General features: G+C 39.8%; 1 protein-coding gene across 1 annotated transcript in view; it reads left to right on the top strand.

Annotated features, from left to right (window-relative positions):
- The window catches only part of DPYD (dihydropyrimidine dehydrogenase), a 351,478-nt gene that overhangs the window by 203,217 nt on the left and 135,371 nt on the right, over positions 1-12,890 (top strand). Inside the window, exon 15 of the mRNA XM_075710934.1 lies at positions 3,617-3,781. Coding sequence (XP_075567049.1) covers positions 3,617-3,781 — 165 coding nt within the window. The remainder of the gene's footprint in view (positions 1-3,616; positions 3,782-12,890) is intronic.

Raw genomic sequence — 12,890 nt, 5'->3', positions numbered from 1 at the left:
GAATGACGAGTGCCGGCATTTGGCCGGACAGTTCCTACAAACAGGGAAGATGAGGTTTCCATTAAAACACCAGATGATGATCTGTCTCAAACCCCGTGGGCTGGAGAACTATGGCTATTTCAGCTACTCTGACCTTACCTGCCGTTGTGGAGACAGCGGTAACAATTGGCCAACCAGCAGAATGGCCCATCTTAGTGAAAGAACCTGTGATACCATGTAAAATTCACTCCTAAGACCAAAAGACACGGAGTTGGCTAAGCCCAGCCAATAGATCTTTTGCCTAACTCTCTCCCTGTTTAGCTTTCGTAGACATGGCAGGAGACTGGAGAGGAAGATGATGGTAAGGCAAGTTCTGTGGACGTATTTCACGCTCATCTCAAAGAGGCAATTTTCGTTTCTGTCACTTGTGCGATTTTATTCTGTATGTACATAGGCAGATTCCGTGAATCATCACGTAAGTTATAAATTCCATTCTGTTTCCATGAACTGTGAGTCTCCTTGTGTCTGGGGCTGTCATGTGCTAACAAGAGACAGGAGAGGTGCCAGCGTGTCAGTCATTACAGACTCTCTCCATCTAGCTTACTCTGATCTAGGAGAGGCAAACGAGGAACAGGATCTTAAATAAGGACAGAGTATCCCTCTCGGGAGGAATCAAGACAAAACAGCCAGGTGGTAATGTTTGGATTTCAAAGCTGGGAAGGATTTTTGGAAGCAGAAGCAGCTTGGTCAGGAAAGATAAGGTGACGCACGGACAGAGCGGAGGGGTCCTGTGGCGCCGAGGCGGTAGGGAGGCAGCGGAAGCCGCCATTTGAAGGAGCAGCTGTCTGCTGGCACGGCACGGGGCGGGGAGGTCCCTAAGCACCAAGGGGCATCTCAAAATCCCGAGGAAAATTCAAGAGTGAGGAAACATAGGCAGAGAGAAGTACGCGTGTTAATGGTTTCGTGTGGCCCCGTCTATCTCCTGCGGTCATTAAAGTGAGGCGTGGCTGCTTTTGAGACAGTTTGCAACGTGTGTGCATTACCTGATTCAACTTCATGGGATCCTGGAGAGGGAAATTGTCACTCGGATGTCGGCTATGGCTGAGCTCTGGGAAGGAGTGAATCGAAGCCATGAGGATTTGGCAGCAGTCGCAAGGTCTAAACAGGGGTCTCTGTTCTTAGAAGAGAGAAGAGATCTGCTGGAGACCCAAAGCAGATACAAAAACTTCAGGGTGTTTTCACGTGGAAGCAGACTGAGGCTTTGTGAGCGTCCCGCAAGAGGTATAATCTAGGTTGTAATATCTCAGTCTTCAAATTCTTACCTGTAGTAAAATGAGAGAGACTGGAAGAAGAACAAAACACTCTCACAGTAAGATAACAAACAGTACCGTAGGTGGCTCCAAGCGATGTCTGGCATACGCACATACATGAACCAGCCACAAAATGGAAATCATGCCACGTGCGTCTTACCATAATTTGCACCGAACCCAAGAATAATAATGGCCACCAACAGACAGGCTGTTAGCTCAGGCTTAGTGCCCTACTACTGTAGCTACGTAGCTTCTGACTCGTTTGGAGCGTGTGAAAAGGAAGCTCGTGGTCGCTTGCAGCATAGTAGCCATGGTGGTGTTGGGTTGACGGTGGGACTGATGATCTTAGAGGTCCTTTCCAACCTTAATGATTCCTAGTTTTACTTTCATTAAAAAATAATCCAGTTACCATGCCAGGAAACATTAAATTAATTATTACTCTACCATTAATTGGTTTAGTGGTGGACTTGGTAGTGTTAGGTTAATGGTTGGACTGGATGATCTTAAAGGTCTTTTCCAACATAAACAATTCTATGATAGTCCAAGTAACTCGTATCCATTGGCAAATGACCACGTGCACCCTGTGCTTGCAGGAGTAAGGTCATATTGCCAGCATTTAAGTCACTGACTTTGCATATTTTATAGAATCATAGAATTTTATCATGCTGGATGATGTGGTAGTGCTGGCCCGTATATATGAATAGCTTTCTGGGGTGAAGTCAAAGCGCAGGCTCCTCCGAGGCAATTTAAAAGCAGTGAAATGCTCAAGAGGATAATGCAGAGCAAACTGATGTAAATGGTTCTTCTGCATAAACTGCAATTTTTGTAATTTGTTTTGGGAGTGAGGGGAGTGTACACTGCTGTTTGGTTTTGATTTGCATAAGTTCATAAAATGTTCTGAATTTTTTTTTTGAAAATATAACTTAACTGTTGAGAGGGAGGTGAAGCTTTTGTGACAAAGGGAAAATATTATAATAGGAAAATTAGGGATTATTGTGATGTCCATGTTGCAGACTTATTAGGCCTGAAAATAGATGAACTGCGGCGATTACTTTGTATGATTTCTACATATGCAAATGGACATGTAATTATCTATCAGTATAAAATATTAGTTCATATTTACTGTATAATAAGTAATTCAACTCTATAAGCAAATGAAGATTACCTCGAATTTACATACAATGTGAAGAAAAGTCCCTTTATCCTCTGTAACTGCAGCATTTGGCAGATTCAGGAATAAATAATCTTTTGTGGCAAGGGTATGCCTTATCAAACATATGCAGATCAGTGCTAATTAATGCTAATTAAGGTTTCCTGTCTATCTAGTTGGAAAAACGTCCAAATGTTATGAAATCCAGTTAGTATGCCTATTACCCTAATTGTTTTATATGGGATGATTCTTAATTAAAATATGTAAATTGACCTTAATTGCTATATACTAATGGAGGTTCATGTTATCTCACTAAAAATGACAAGATGGTGAGAAGGGGTACTTAAACAAATAATTCTGATACATTTGTAAATAAATGACCTTTACTCAAAATTATTTTTAATTGGGAATTGGCAAAAGGAACATTTTGCCATCTATGTTTCTCTCTAGTTTTAAATAATGTCAGAATTTACAGTTCGTTTTTAATATAGATACGGTGACATTGCAGCTTAATTAAGAGTGCTAAACAAGTCAACATTTTATGTGTTTACTGTGTGTTTCAAAATTGTTTGCTAACCTCCTGTTGACCTTCAGAAATGTCGTGCTTTACGATATTGATCTTAATTTTCAGTATTTTGGGGTTTATTTTTTGATTGTGATCTCTCGTCATTATAATATTTTATTTGTGAAGTACACTTTTGCTGGTGACGGGACCTGGGACCCTGACTCTTTGTCGGAGAGGCTGGTGGGCAGTACCTCCTTGCACTTTAGCGTAGGACACGGACTTTGATCGACTTTGGGGAGCGTAGTTCACATGTACGCTGTTACGTGACTGAGGCCTACAGACATTTTTACACAAAGTTTTGCATGCCCTCTACCCAGCACAAAAGCATTATTTAAATGATGTTTTGTATGGAATTTTATAGGTGCCCCATATTGCCATTTTTGTGATAGTTAGACCGTTTCACACACAGAGCAAACGTTTTTCTCCTCTGATGTAGAGAATCTAATTAGAGAATCTGCTAATTTAGAGAACTGGCCTATAATTGTAGGTTTTACTATAATAACAGTTCATTTTATAAACACCTGGTACGTTTAAGTTTATATTATGTCATAGACATCGTTGATATGTGCCTCACTTTGGAAAGTCAATCTGAAAGGCTTCACTGTTTTGCAGGATATCATAACCAATGTTTCTCCGAGGATTGTGCGTGGAATTACTTCAGGTCCTATGTACGGCCCAGGCCAAGGCTCTTTTCTGAACATCGAATTGATCAGCGAGAAAACAGCAGCCTACTGGTGTAAAAGTATTGCTGAGCTGAAGGCTGACTTTCCACACCACGTAAGTGCCGCTCAGTCATAATGACCCAATATACTTATTTAGAACCTCCGGTTTATAGATCTGTGAGAACTCACCTATTTAAGATTTATTAAATAGAATGCCAGCTGCTTTATTGACATACGAGTATGTTGTTAAAAACCAGAAAAGTCCAGCCAAATAGTCTTTATGACAGAAAATTCTGTGAAATGACTTACACAAACAGAGAACGGTCGTGATTTTTCAGTTAGGCTGATGTTTACATTCAAATAGATAATATCAGGGGAAGGAGTTGATCCCAGAACGGATGCTTGTCAGTTCCGCTGTGAATAATTTTGTATTTAAGATCATATTTAAATATTTAATTTATAGTAGTCATTTTCATTGTGAATTGAATTTGATTATAAAAGGAATCTTTGTTCTTGTCGTTCTTAATCCAAATGTGAAAGATACTTCTAATATTTTTATAAGCAGTTGGCTGCTTTAGGAGGAAAAAAACCCAATACTAACTTGAAGTTAACTTCACTGCAAGGACAGAGTTTTGTTAGAGCCTTCTTGGCTATGGGGAATATTGTCTAGAAGGTAATAATCAAAGTTGGGGGCAATGATGCCAGCTAGCTGGCATAAATGGTTTTCAGCTACTGTTCTAGTGAATAAGAACAACGAGGTGGAAAGTAAAATTCACCTCAATCATTATCTCAAATGGATAGAGCTAGAAATCCCAGAGCTTGCATATCTTCTGTCTTGAAGTTATTACCTCCATGGTTCAGCTATGAACAAAATAAGTGAACGTTCCTGAATGTATTATGGCATGAAGGCAATCAGGTTTTTCTTTCCTGTTCCTGGAGTTTAAATGTACATATCAGCAAGTGTAAAAATGTTTAAACACATTGTCTTGATAGTAGAAGTTAAGTGCTGCACGTTTAATATCCTACTTCACTATGGATGGACTGTGTGTTTCTTTGCTGAGGTTCATGTCACTTCACTGGGAGTGGGCTTCATAATAGTGAAGTGTGAACCGAAAGATAATATTTGTAATTCTCTGATTTGGATTTTAACACCCTTTGTCAAAGTCCTGGATATTGCATGCAGGCAGACTGTTGGCCATATCTGCTGGGGGAACGGTCTCCGAGTGCAGTCTTCACCAAAAATCTGTTGCAGGATTTTGTGCTTGAGACCAAACCGTTCTCTTTGGTGAGGAAAAGCACTAGCAACAATTTCAAAAGGAAAAGCTGAATTTTCTGAGACCTAGCCTCTTGTGTGGGATGAAGAAGGCCCACTCTTCCGTAGTTCCTGGGGTGAGCATCTTCTGATCATCCCTCACTATGTGAGTTATTACTTTGAGAATGTGAATTCAGCTTCTGCACATTGGCTGTGGCTGCTGCTGTGGCACCTTTGAGGTTCTTAATGCCTGCGTGGGCACGGGGAAGCAGCACCAGCAGTAGACTTTGGCTTTGCTCACAGGGATTTCTAAAATGTCCCCATAAACTCATCTAAGAACTGTCACAATTATAATAGTAAATTTATTGCTAACCGAAAACAGATTTTTGTTCACTGAGTAGAAATCTCTTGGTGCTTATTTTGAAATATTCTGTATAATTAAAGCTTGCAGAATTTTTTTACCCCAAATTCCTGTTCAATCCTCTAGAAAGGCTTTTTAAATTGATGAGTTTTGGGGGGGGTTTATTAAAACCAAAAACGGTTTCCGAGAACTGTGAGTGAACTTAATCAACAAGCAAAGAATGACATTTTCTGCTCAAATGAAAGCCAAACAGTGATGAGGACACAAGTGACTACAGTTAAAAAACTCACCTTGCTATGGTAAATATTAAAAACAAATCACAATTTATACGTAGTAACTTTTGCTATGTAACACAAGTAATTTAAGGTAAGATTTATCTTACAGATGAAAAGGATATGAGCAAAATAGGTACCTCACTAGAAGATGATGCTACAACAGCATCCTATCTCGTGCCATTAGGAACAAGTGAACCATAACGCAAAAAAAGTAGCTGAATTCCCCCAATGAAGCCTAGGATTTATAGAATCATAGAATCGTTGAGATTGGAAAAGACCTTGAAGATCATCAAGTCCAACCATTAACCTAACACTGTCAAGTCCACCACTAAAACAATTAAGGGTAGAGTAATAATTTTGTTTCCTGGCTTGGTGGCTGGATTCTTTTTTAATGAAATTAAAACTACAGTAGAACCATTAATGTTGGAAAGGATCTCTAAGATCATCAGTCCAACCATCAACCCAACACCACCATGCCCACTAAACCATGTCCCAAAGTGCCACATCTGCCCGTTTTTTGAACACTTCCAGGAATGGGGACTCCACCACCTCTCTGGGCAGCCTGTTCCAATGCTTGACTACTCCTTCCATGAAGAAATTTATTGTAATATCCAATCTAAACCTCCCCTGGTGCAACTTGAGCCCATTTCCTCTCATCCTATTGCTAACTACTTGGGAGAAGAGACCAACACCCACCTCACTACATAAATAAAAATAAATACATAAATACACTACATAAATAAAAATAAATACATAAATACACTACATAAATAAAAAACCCTAAACTAAATTTGGCAAGGGGTTGTGCAAAAGGGGACCACCAGGCACAGCTCAGTGGCCAGTGTCATGTAACTGTGACATGTTGGCTCTGTAGATCAGGAACTAGCTTCACCCTTGTGCTGGCTTCACTCCTGTAGCGTGTGGCCTCATTCTTTGGCTCTTCTGACTCCTGATTCTTGCTTGTAGCTTGCAATTATCTCTGGCTGCGAAGTCTTTCCCAGTCTTCTATTAGCTTCTCCCTTCACCCCTGAATCCTCTTCAAGTGGACTAGGGCAAAAGCTGCCACCAGCAGAATGCTGCAGTGCCACCGGCAGTGAATTAAATATTTGTAAGGGTCCAAGCAGAGGAGAAGGCAGAAAGAGAAAGTGTCTGGATTTTGTATGTTTGCTTGTGAAGTATCATCAAAATCTTTGCCGTTTCAATTTGGACTTTTTAAAATTGAGTTAATTTACTGTTACTATTGCTGTTCTTTTCAAAAAAAACACACACACACACAAAGAAATTAGGTGGTATGCACAGTACAGGCTCCAGATGATTTTTTTTTTTTTTTTTTTTTAAAATCAGGGGCTTCTCTGCTGAAATGATTTGCAGTTAAAAATGGGATTGTTTTCCTTCTGGTACTTTAGACATCTCAGTAAGGTATTACTTCAGCAACTTGGCTGAGACCATTTAAAACATATGGTATTATTCAGTGTTATTTATTGTTAAATTTTCAAAGGACGCAGTTTTAAAAACATTGTGTCCAGTGCTTTCCTATATACCAAGAAAACATCCTTTCAGTCAGAGCGCTGTGAAAGTGAGAAGAAAATTGGTCTGTTTGTATTTGTCATCTTCTTTTTACTTTCCCAGATATTGTGGTTTTACTTATTTATATTGGCCTCTCTTTGTGATATCCAAATATCTTCCTTACGTGGTTAACTAAGGGTTTTTTATGAGAGTCTGTTATTTATATTTTTCTGTCTTATGGCTACACATAGCATCTGATACCACAGGATTTGTCATTCTGTGCAATTATTAATAAGGAGAAAATGGATTTTTTTTTTTTTATTCTTTAGTAGTAGAGACTAAGGACTTGACTATGAGAAAAGATGAAACAATTATTTTATTAATTTCATCGCCTTAAGTGTAATATTAAAATATCCCTTCTGAATTAGTATAAAGCTGACACCTTATTGGCAAATTCTGCATCCCCACTCCCCCCCAAAAGGTTGTTTGTAAAGTGCTATATTAATCTAAGACTCAAGAAAAAAGTGCAAGAAAAATATCAATAATGAGAATTTTCAGATTAAAATTTAATTACTGCTTGTTTGAGAGGAATGACTACTGAAACCAGAATCATAGTTGGTAGTCTGTCTCTCTACTCCCTGCTACAGAGGGACATTGTGGGCCAAGGCCAATAAAAGCTGCTCCAATGTAATACAAATATTATCTCAAAAGCATCATGAGAAATAGGGAAACTCTCCCTTTCTAAGGCCTGCTTGGAGTGATTTGAAATGGTGGGGGGGAGATTTGGAGCTGGGGAGTGGACGAGTGGCTGGGTGGGGGCTTAGCTTCTGACCGGGGTTAACCCACCGCGGATGGAAAACGCATAAAGTTGACAGTTCATGTTAAGAAGACTAGACCAGTATTTGGACATGCAATATTTGAAGTGCTTTAGATAATGGGGTAAAAGAACTAACACTAATGCCACAACATGTCCTACATATTTTATTTACCAAGGAGATGCCTGCTTATATGGTGTATTGATGTACCTTCCAGCCGAAATGTGGCTGAAAGAATGGCGGTTTATGGTATATTCAAGAAATTAGTTTACTTAAGAAATATGAATTTGGCCAAGTAGAACGCACCTAATGATATGATCTGGAATGAAAACTGTCTAAAAAAAAATAAAAAAATTCATTTTTACTTTAGCAGAAGTCTACAATCAGTAGAAAGTGGCTGAGAAAGTTGAAAAGAAAATTATAAAACCTTGGAAGAGAACTTACTGCTGAAATTTTATATTCATATACTTGACATTAGCTACACTATGGCCATTATCTGTGCTGGGAACTGTGAATACTGGTAGTGGCAGGGGATATATTGGTGGTAGCACTTGTTTCATCAGGAAAAGCATGCAAACTGCTGCTGCTCCTCATCAAAACCCTTTGCTTACCATCACTCAGCCTTCTCATTTGAGTTGGTAAATCACCTGCTTACACAGATGTCTGTTCTTCCAGTCTCATAAGCATGTCTATATATTTACACTACCTAGTAGTTGGCCAAGTATTTTAAGGTTTCGTATTGCCCTGAAACCTCTTTAGCATCTGCACTGGAGAGAACAAGCTTGAGAAGGAGCGAGGTTTGAAAGCGGTAAAACACTTCTCTACAGAAAAATGTTTAACTGAAGGTTCAGTAAGAAGGTGATGGGCACAGTTGCCAGGTAGTCTTTCTCCACCTTCCCCAAACCCTAACTGGTGCCCTGTAGATGATAAAAAAATAAGGAAATTAATGAAAAACCTCAATGTGCAAATTAGTTTGGATCTGAGCACGTGCAGGAGGTGGCAGCAGTATCGGTAAAGGGCTTTGAAAGGGCACTTAATGACACCAAATAGATTGCAAGGGGAATGTCAGTCCCTACAGGGCCAAGAGAAGCCCATCATGAACAAGCAAATGTCTGAGAAATTTGTACTGCAAGAAGGACTGGGATTTGGGAAGAAGATGCCAACTGAATATTTTTCAATATTGCTATAGTAGTACACTGAAGTCTTAAAAGTAACTTTTTGGCCTCCTTGCTGAACACAAATGAGTTTAGGCTGCTGTATGACTCTAAGGAACGTGCATAGGGTACCAGATTGTCAGCTGCGACACCGATTCTGTGATTCAGCTATCAGTGTCGTGACGTGCTGAATTGAGAAACCTCTTCTGCTAGAAACTTCAAGTACTCTTGGACCCCAAAGCTAAGCCGAAAACTCTTGTCATCTTAATGATTGCTCTGCTGCTTGCAGAATGTTGCTGACAGTCTCTCTGACAGTTACTCAGCAGAGTGCAGCTTTTCAAGGCTGAAACTGTTAAAGCTGTATTTTTGTTCAACACTTTGTTCAGAATGTCCCAGGAACACCTGTCAGGAGTAGCCATGCTAGAGAGCGCGCGAGAACAGATCGCTGGATCCCAGGCTGATAAACCGACTTCTTTGTAGCATTGTGGTTTTGTATTTTGTTATGTTTTTTAAAATCTGGAATGGTGTAATTAGTTTTTTATATTATGCAGGGTTTTTTCTACCATAGGGGTATGAAATAAGGCAGCCAGTTTTGTTTGGTTTTGGTGGTTTTTGTTTGTTTGTTTAATTTAAGTAACAAAACCAGATTTGTTTTAATTCTACTCTGTAAGGACAGGAGGAAATGAGGGGTTGCAGAGCAAGAAGGTTACAATTGAGCAGGCATAAGGGACTGCTTTGCTCCTGTAAATAACTTTCAGTGCAGAAAAACGCAATGTTCAGAAAGATTTCCTGAAGTTGTAAGATGAATAGAAATAGATTTGCAATAGCAATAGTAGTTATTTGGATGGTTTAAATGAAGAGGTTTGATTAGTTTGCCGAAGTGATCCCTGAAATGGGGTCCTACATATCAAGTTTATGTGTAGGACCAATTCTGGTTATAATACCAGGTTTTGTCTACAGACTTGTGAACAACTTTTATATATTTATAGAAACTTTTCCCTCTCTAAGCCTGCACTAATAGTAGACCTTGTAATCTGGTTACTGAGAGGAATTGACCAGAATATCTAAAACTGCTGTAGATCTCCTTTGAGACTTAAAATTAAGGAACATTGGGTGGACAACTTTTTAAGTTACTGAGGAATTGTAAACTTCACAGCTTTACTGTGAGGAAGAGGTCAAAGCTGGCTTTCTCACTAGATGTATTAGGAATTATTTGTGTATTTTTGCAGGTATTATTATAGCTTTTATTTTTTATGGGGGTTCAGAGGTCTGTGGGATGTTGTGTAGAGTACATAGTATTTACATTTTGAGATACCAGCGACTGACTTGATTCAGGTTTTAAAAGGTAATAGTTTGTTTTACCATTTGGGTTTCAAATTTGAAATAATCAGGAATTCAGAATAGCATTTGTAATATGGGTAATTAGGTGAGGTGAAAGGCAGAACCTTCATCTTCGTCTTTGCAGGAGTCATGTTCAGAAGAAATGAAGATCAAATTGTCAGCCATCTGCTCTCCATAAACACCTGCTTTTCCTAGGGCAAGTATAGATAGCTTTGCCTTTCCATCACAAAGAAATAACATTTTATACTCCAAATACCTACGGAGGTGTGCATCCACACAGTAAGTCACAGACATTTTGACAAGCCACAACACCTACAAACTTGGAATAAAACATTTCTAAACAACCGTGTAGGGCTGTGCCCATGTGGACCTCACTTGGTGCCAATACCAGTTGGTGTGTTGTGGACCTGGGGAGGGTATGAGCTGTACGTTCTCAGGCCTATCAGAGGACCCTTGCTGGAAGCCCAGATGCTTTTTGACGTGAACTGAGAAGGACGGAGCACAAGGGGAGGGAGCCACAAACCAGGTTGCCCAGAAGCTTGAACGCTCCATATCATGGACGTGCCCAGCAGCGCAGAACAGCTACCTGGGTTCCCGCATCTGAATTTCAGATCCAGAAATGACATTAAAAAACTCCAGAAGTTGTTATTGCTGCAGCTTAAACTTCACAAAGCCAGCCGTCATGGATGCTTGGTAGGAGGTGAAAAAACCCACACAGCAGTTGTTAAATTCACCATATGGAAAAGATCCCTTTCACTACAGAAAACTGGCAGTAGGCCTAGTCCCTTAACATCAGAGGAAATCCTAGCTGAAGAGGGAGGATGAGGTTGGAATAAGGCACTCATACTAGTTACCTTGCCCCAGAACTAAACCACTTGGCCCTAGCTAGTGTGGAGTTCAAGAATGGCCAAGACTCCTCAATTTCCAATGACTACTCTGGTGGGTAGAAGGGAAGAGACCTTGGAGAGTGGAACATATGATCACCTTCCCTTCCTCTCTTCATCCTTCACCACAAGGAAAAGGGAGGATGAAAAACAGCGCAGAAAGATGCTGCCTAGAAAAGAGAGAGAAGAGAGCTGACATGAAGGAAGAGCAGACACGTTAACATTTCATTATAAATGATCCAGCCACCAAGCCAGGAGGCGTGGGGTTGCTCCTCTCCCCTTAACTGGTTTAGTGGTGGACTTGGTAGTGTTAGGTTAATGGTTGGACTGGATGATCTTAAGGGTCTTTTCCAACTTAAACGATTCTATGAACAACGTACCTCCGCCTATTCCAGGGGAGCTTCCACTCTCGCCCATCCTGAGGGTGTCCTGGTTCAGCTCTTCACAAGCTAGCAGAATGCATTTTCCTCTGTGCAGTCTAAGGAGGAATTCAACAAGAACTCGGTGATTTACACAGTGGATTTACACCAGAGGTGCCCATCCGTTTCTGTAGGCACAGCAGTTTCTATCTGCAAGAGTAAGTGAACAAAAACAGAGGCTAGTAACAGAAATGTTGATTGATTGGGTCTTTGAGATCACATTTACTTATAAGGAAGGAAGTTTTCTGGGCAAGGCTCTTCCACAAGGTGTAAGAAAATGCTCAAGCCTCATATGAACTAAATATTAATAGAGATGGGACTGAGCTACAAAATATGGTGCTGTAAATTTTCACCTCTGGAGGCTTAGGTGTTAGTAAAAAAAAAAAAAAAGTAAAAAATACAGGAAAATTCTCATCTATCATCAGCATTTTTCAATAGCAGTGTTGGCTGTAGCAGATTGGCTTGAGGCTTGAAAAGTAGCAGAGAACTGGCACGTGGTCAATGTAACTAACACCTCTTTTCTGGGAGAGATCAGGGGAACTACAGGCCTTAAATCTTCTATCCTTGTATGCAAATTGGTAGAAGCTCTTCTGAAGAACAGAATTAGTAAAAAGGGGGAAAAAAAAAAGAAAAAAACAAGTAAAGAAACCCCTTGTGTAGTATGCCATGCCTTAAAACATGTTCCTTGAAGACATCAAGAGAGACTGAGCTGATGAAGTGAGCTTGGGTTTCCGAAAGCGTTTGATAGGGTCCCTCACTGAAGGATTTGAAAGAAATTAAGTTGACATAAGATTAGAGGGAAGAAACCCACATGAATAAATAACTAGCTAAACATAGGAAACAACGTTAAGGAATAAATACTCAATTTTCACAGTGGATAGGGAGCTCCAGTAAAATGTCCTAGGGGTCTGTGCTGTGTTTTGTGCTATTTAAAATGTTTATTAACAATCTGGAAAAGAGAGAGAATTTCAAGAATGTAAACTTTTCTGGTAATAGTAGGTATTGTAGGGAGATAAAGATGAGAGCTGACTATAAAGGGTTGTGAAGGATCTTGCATTACTGAGTGACTGGCCAATGAACTGCCAGATAAAATTAAATGAAGATAAATGTAGTATGCGCATGGGATAAACCAGCACTAAATTTATATATACAGTGATTGATTCTAAGCTAACTACACTAGGGTTACATTGGAGAGCACCATGAAAATCTCAGCTTAC

This window comes from Pelecanus crispus, chromosome 5 (genome assembly GCF_030463565.1).
Source record: "Pelecanus crispus isolate bPelCri1 chromosome 5, bPelCri1.pri, whole genome shotgun sequence".
NCBI lineage: Eukaryota > Metazoa > Chordata > Aves > Pelecaniformes > Pelecanidae > Pelecanus > Pelecanus crispus.
Note: the sequence above shows the minus strand (reverse complement) of the source record. Positions and strands in the feature narration are given on the sequence as shown.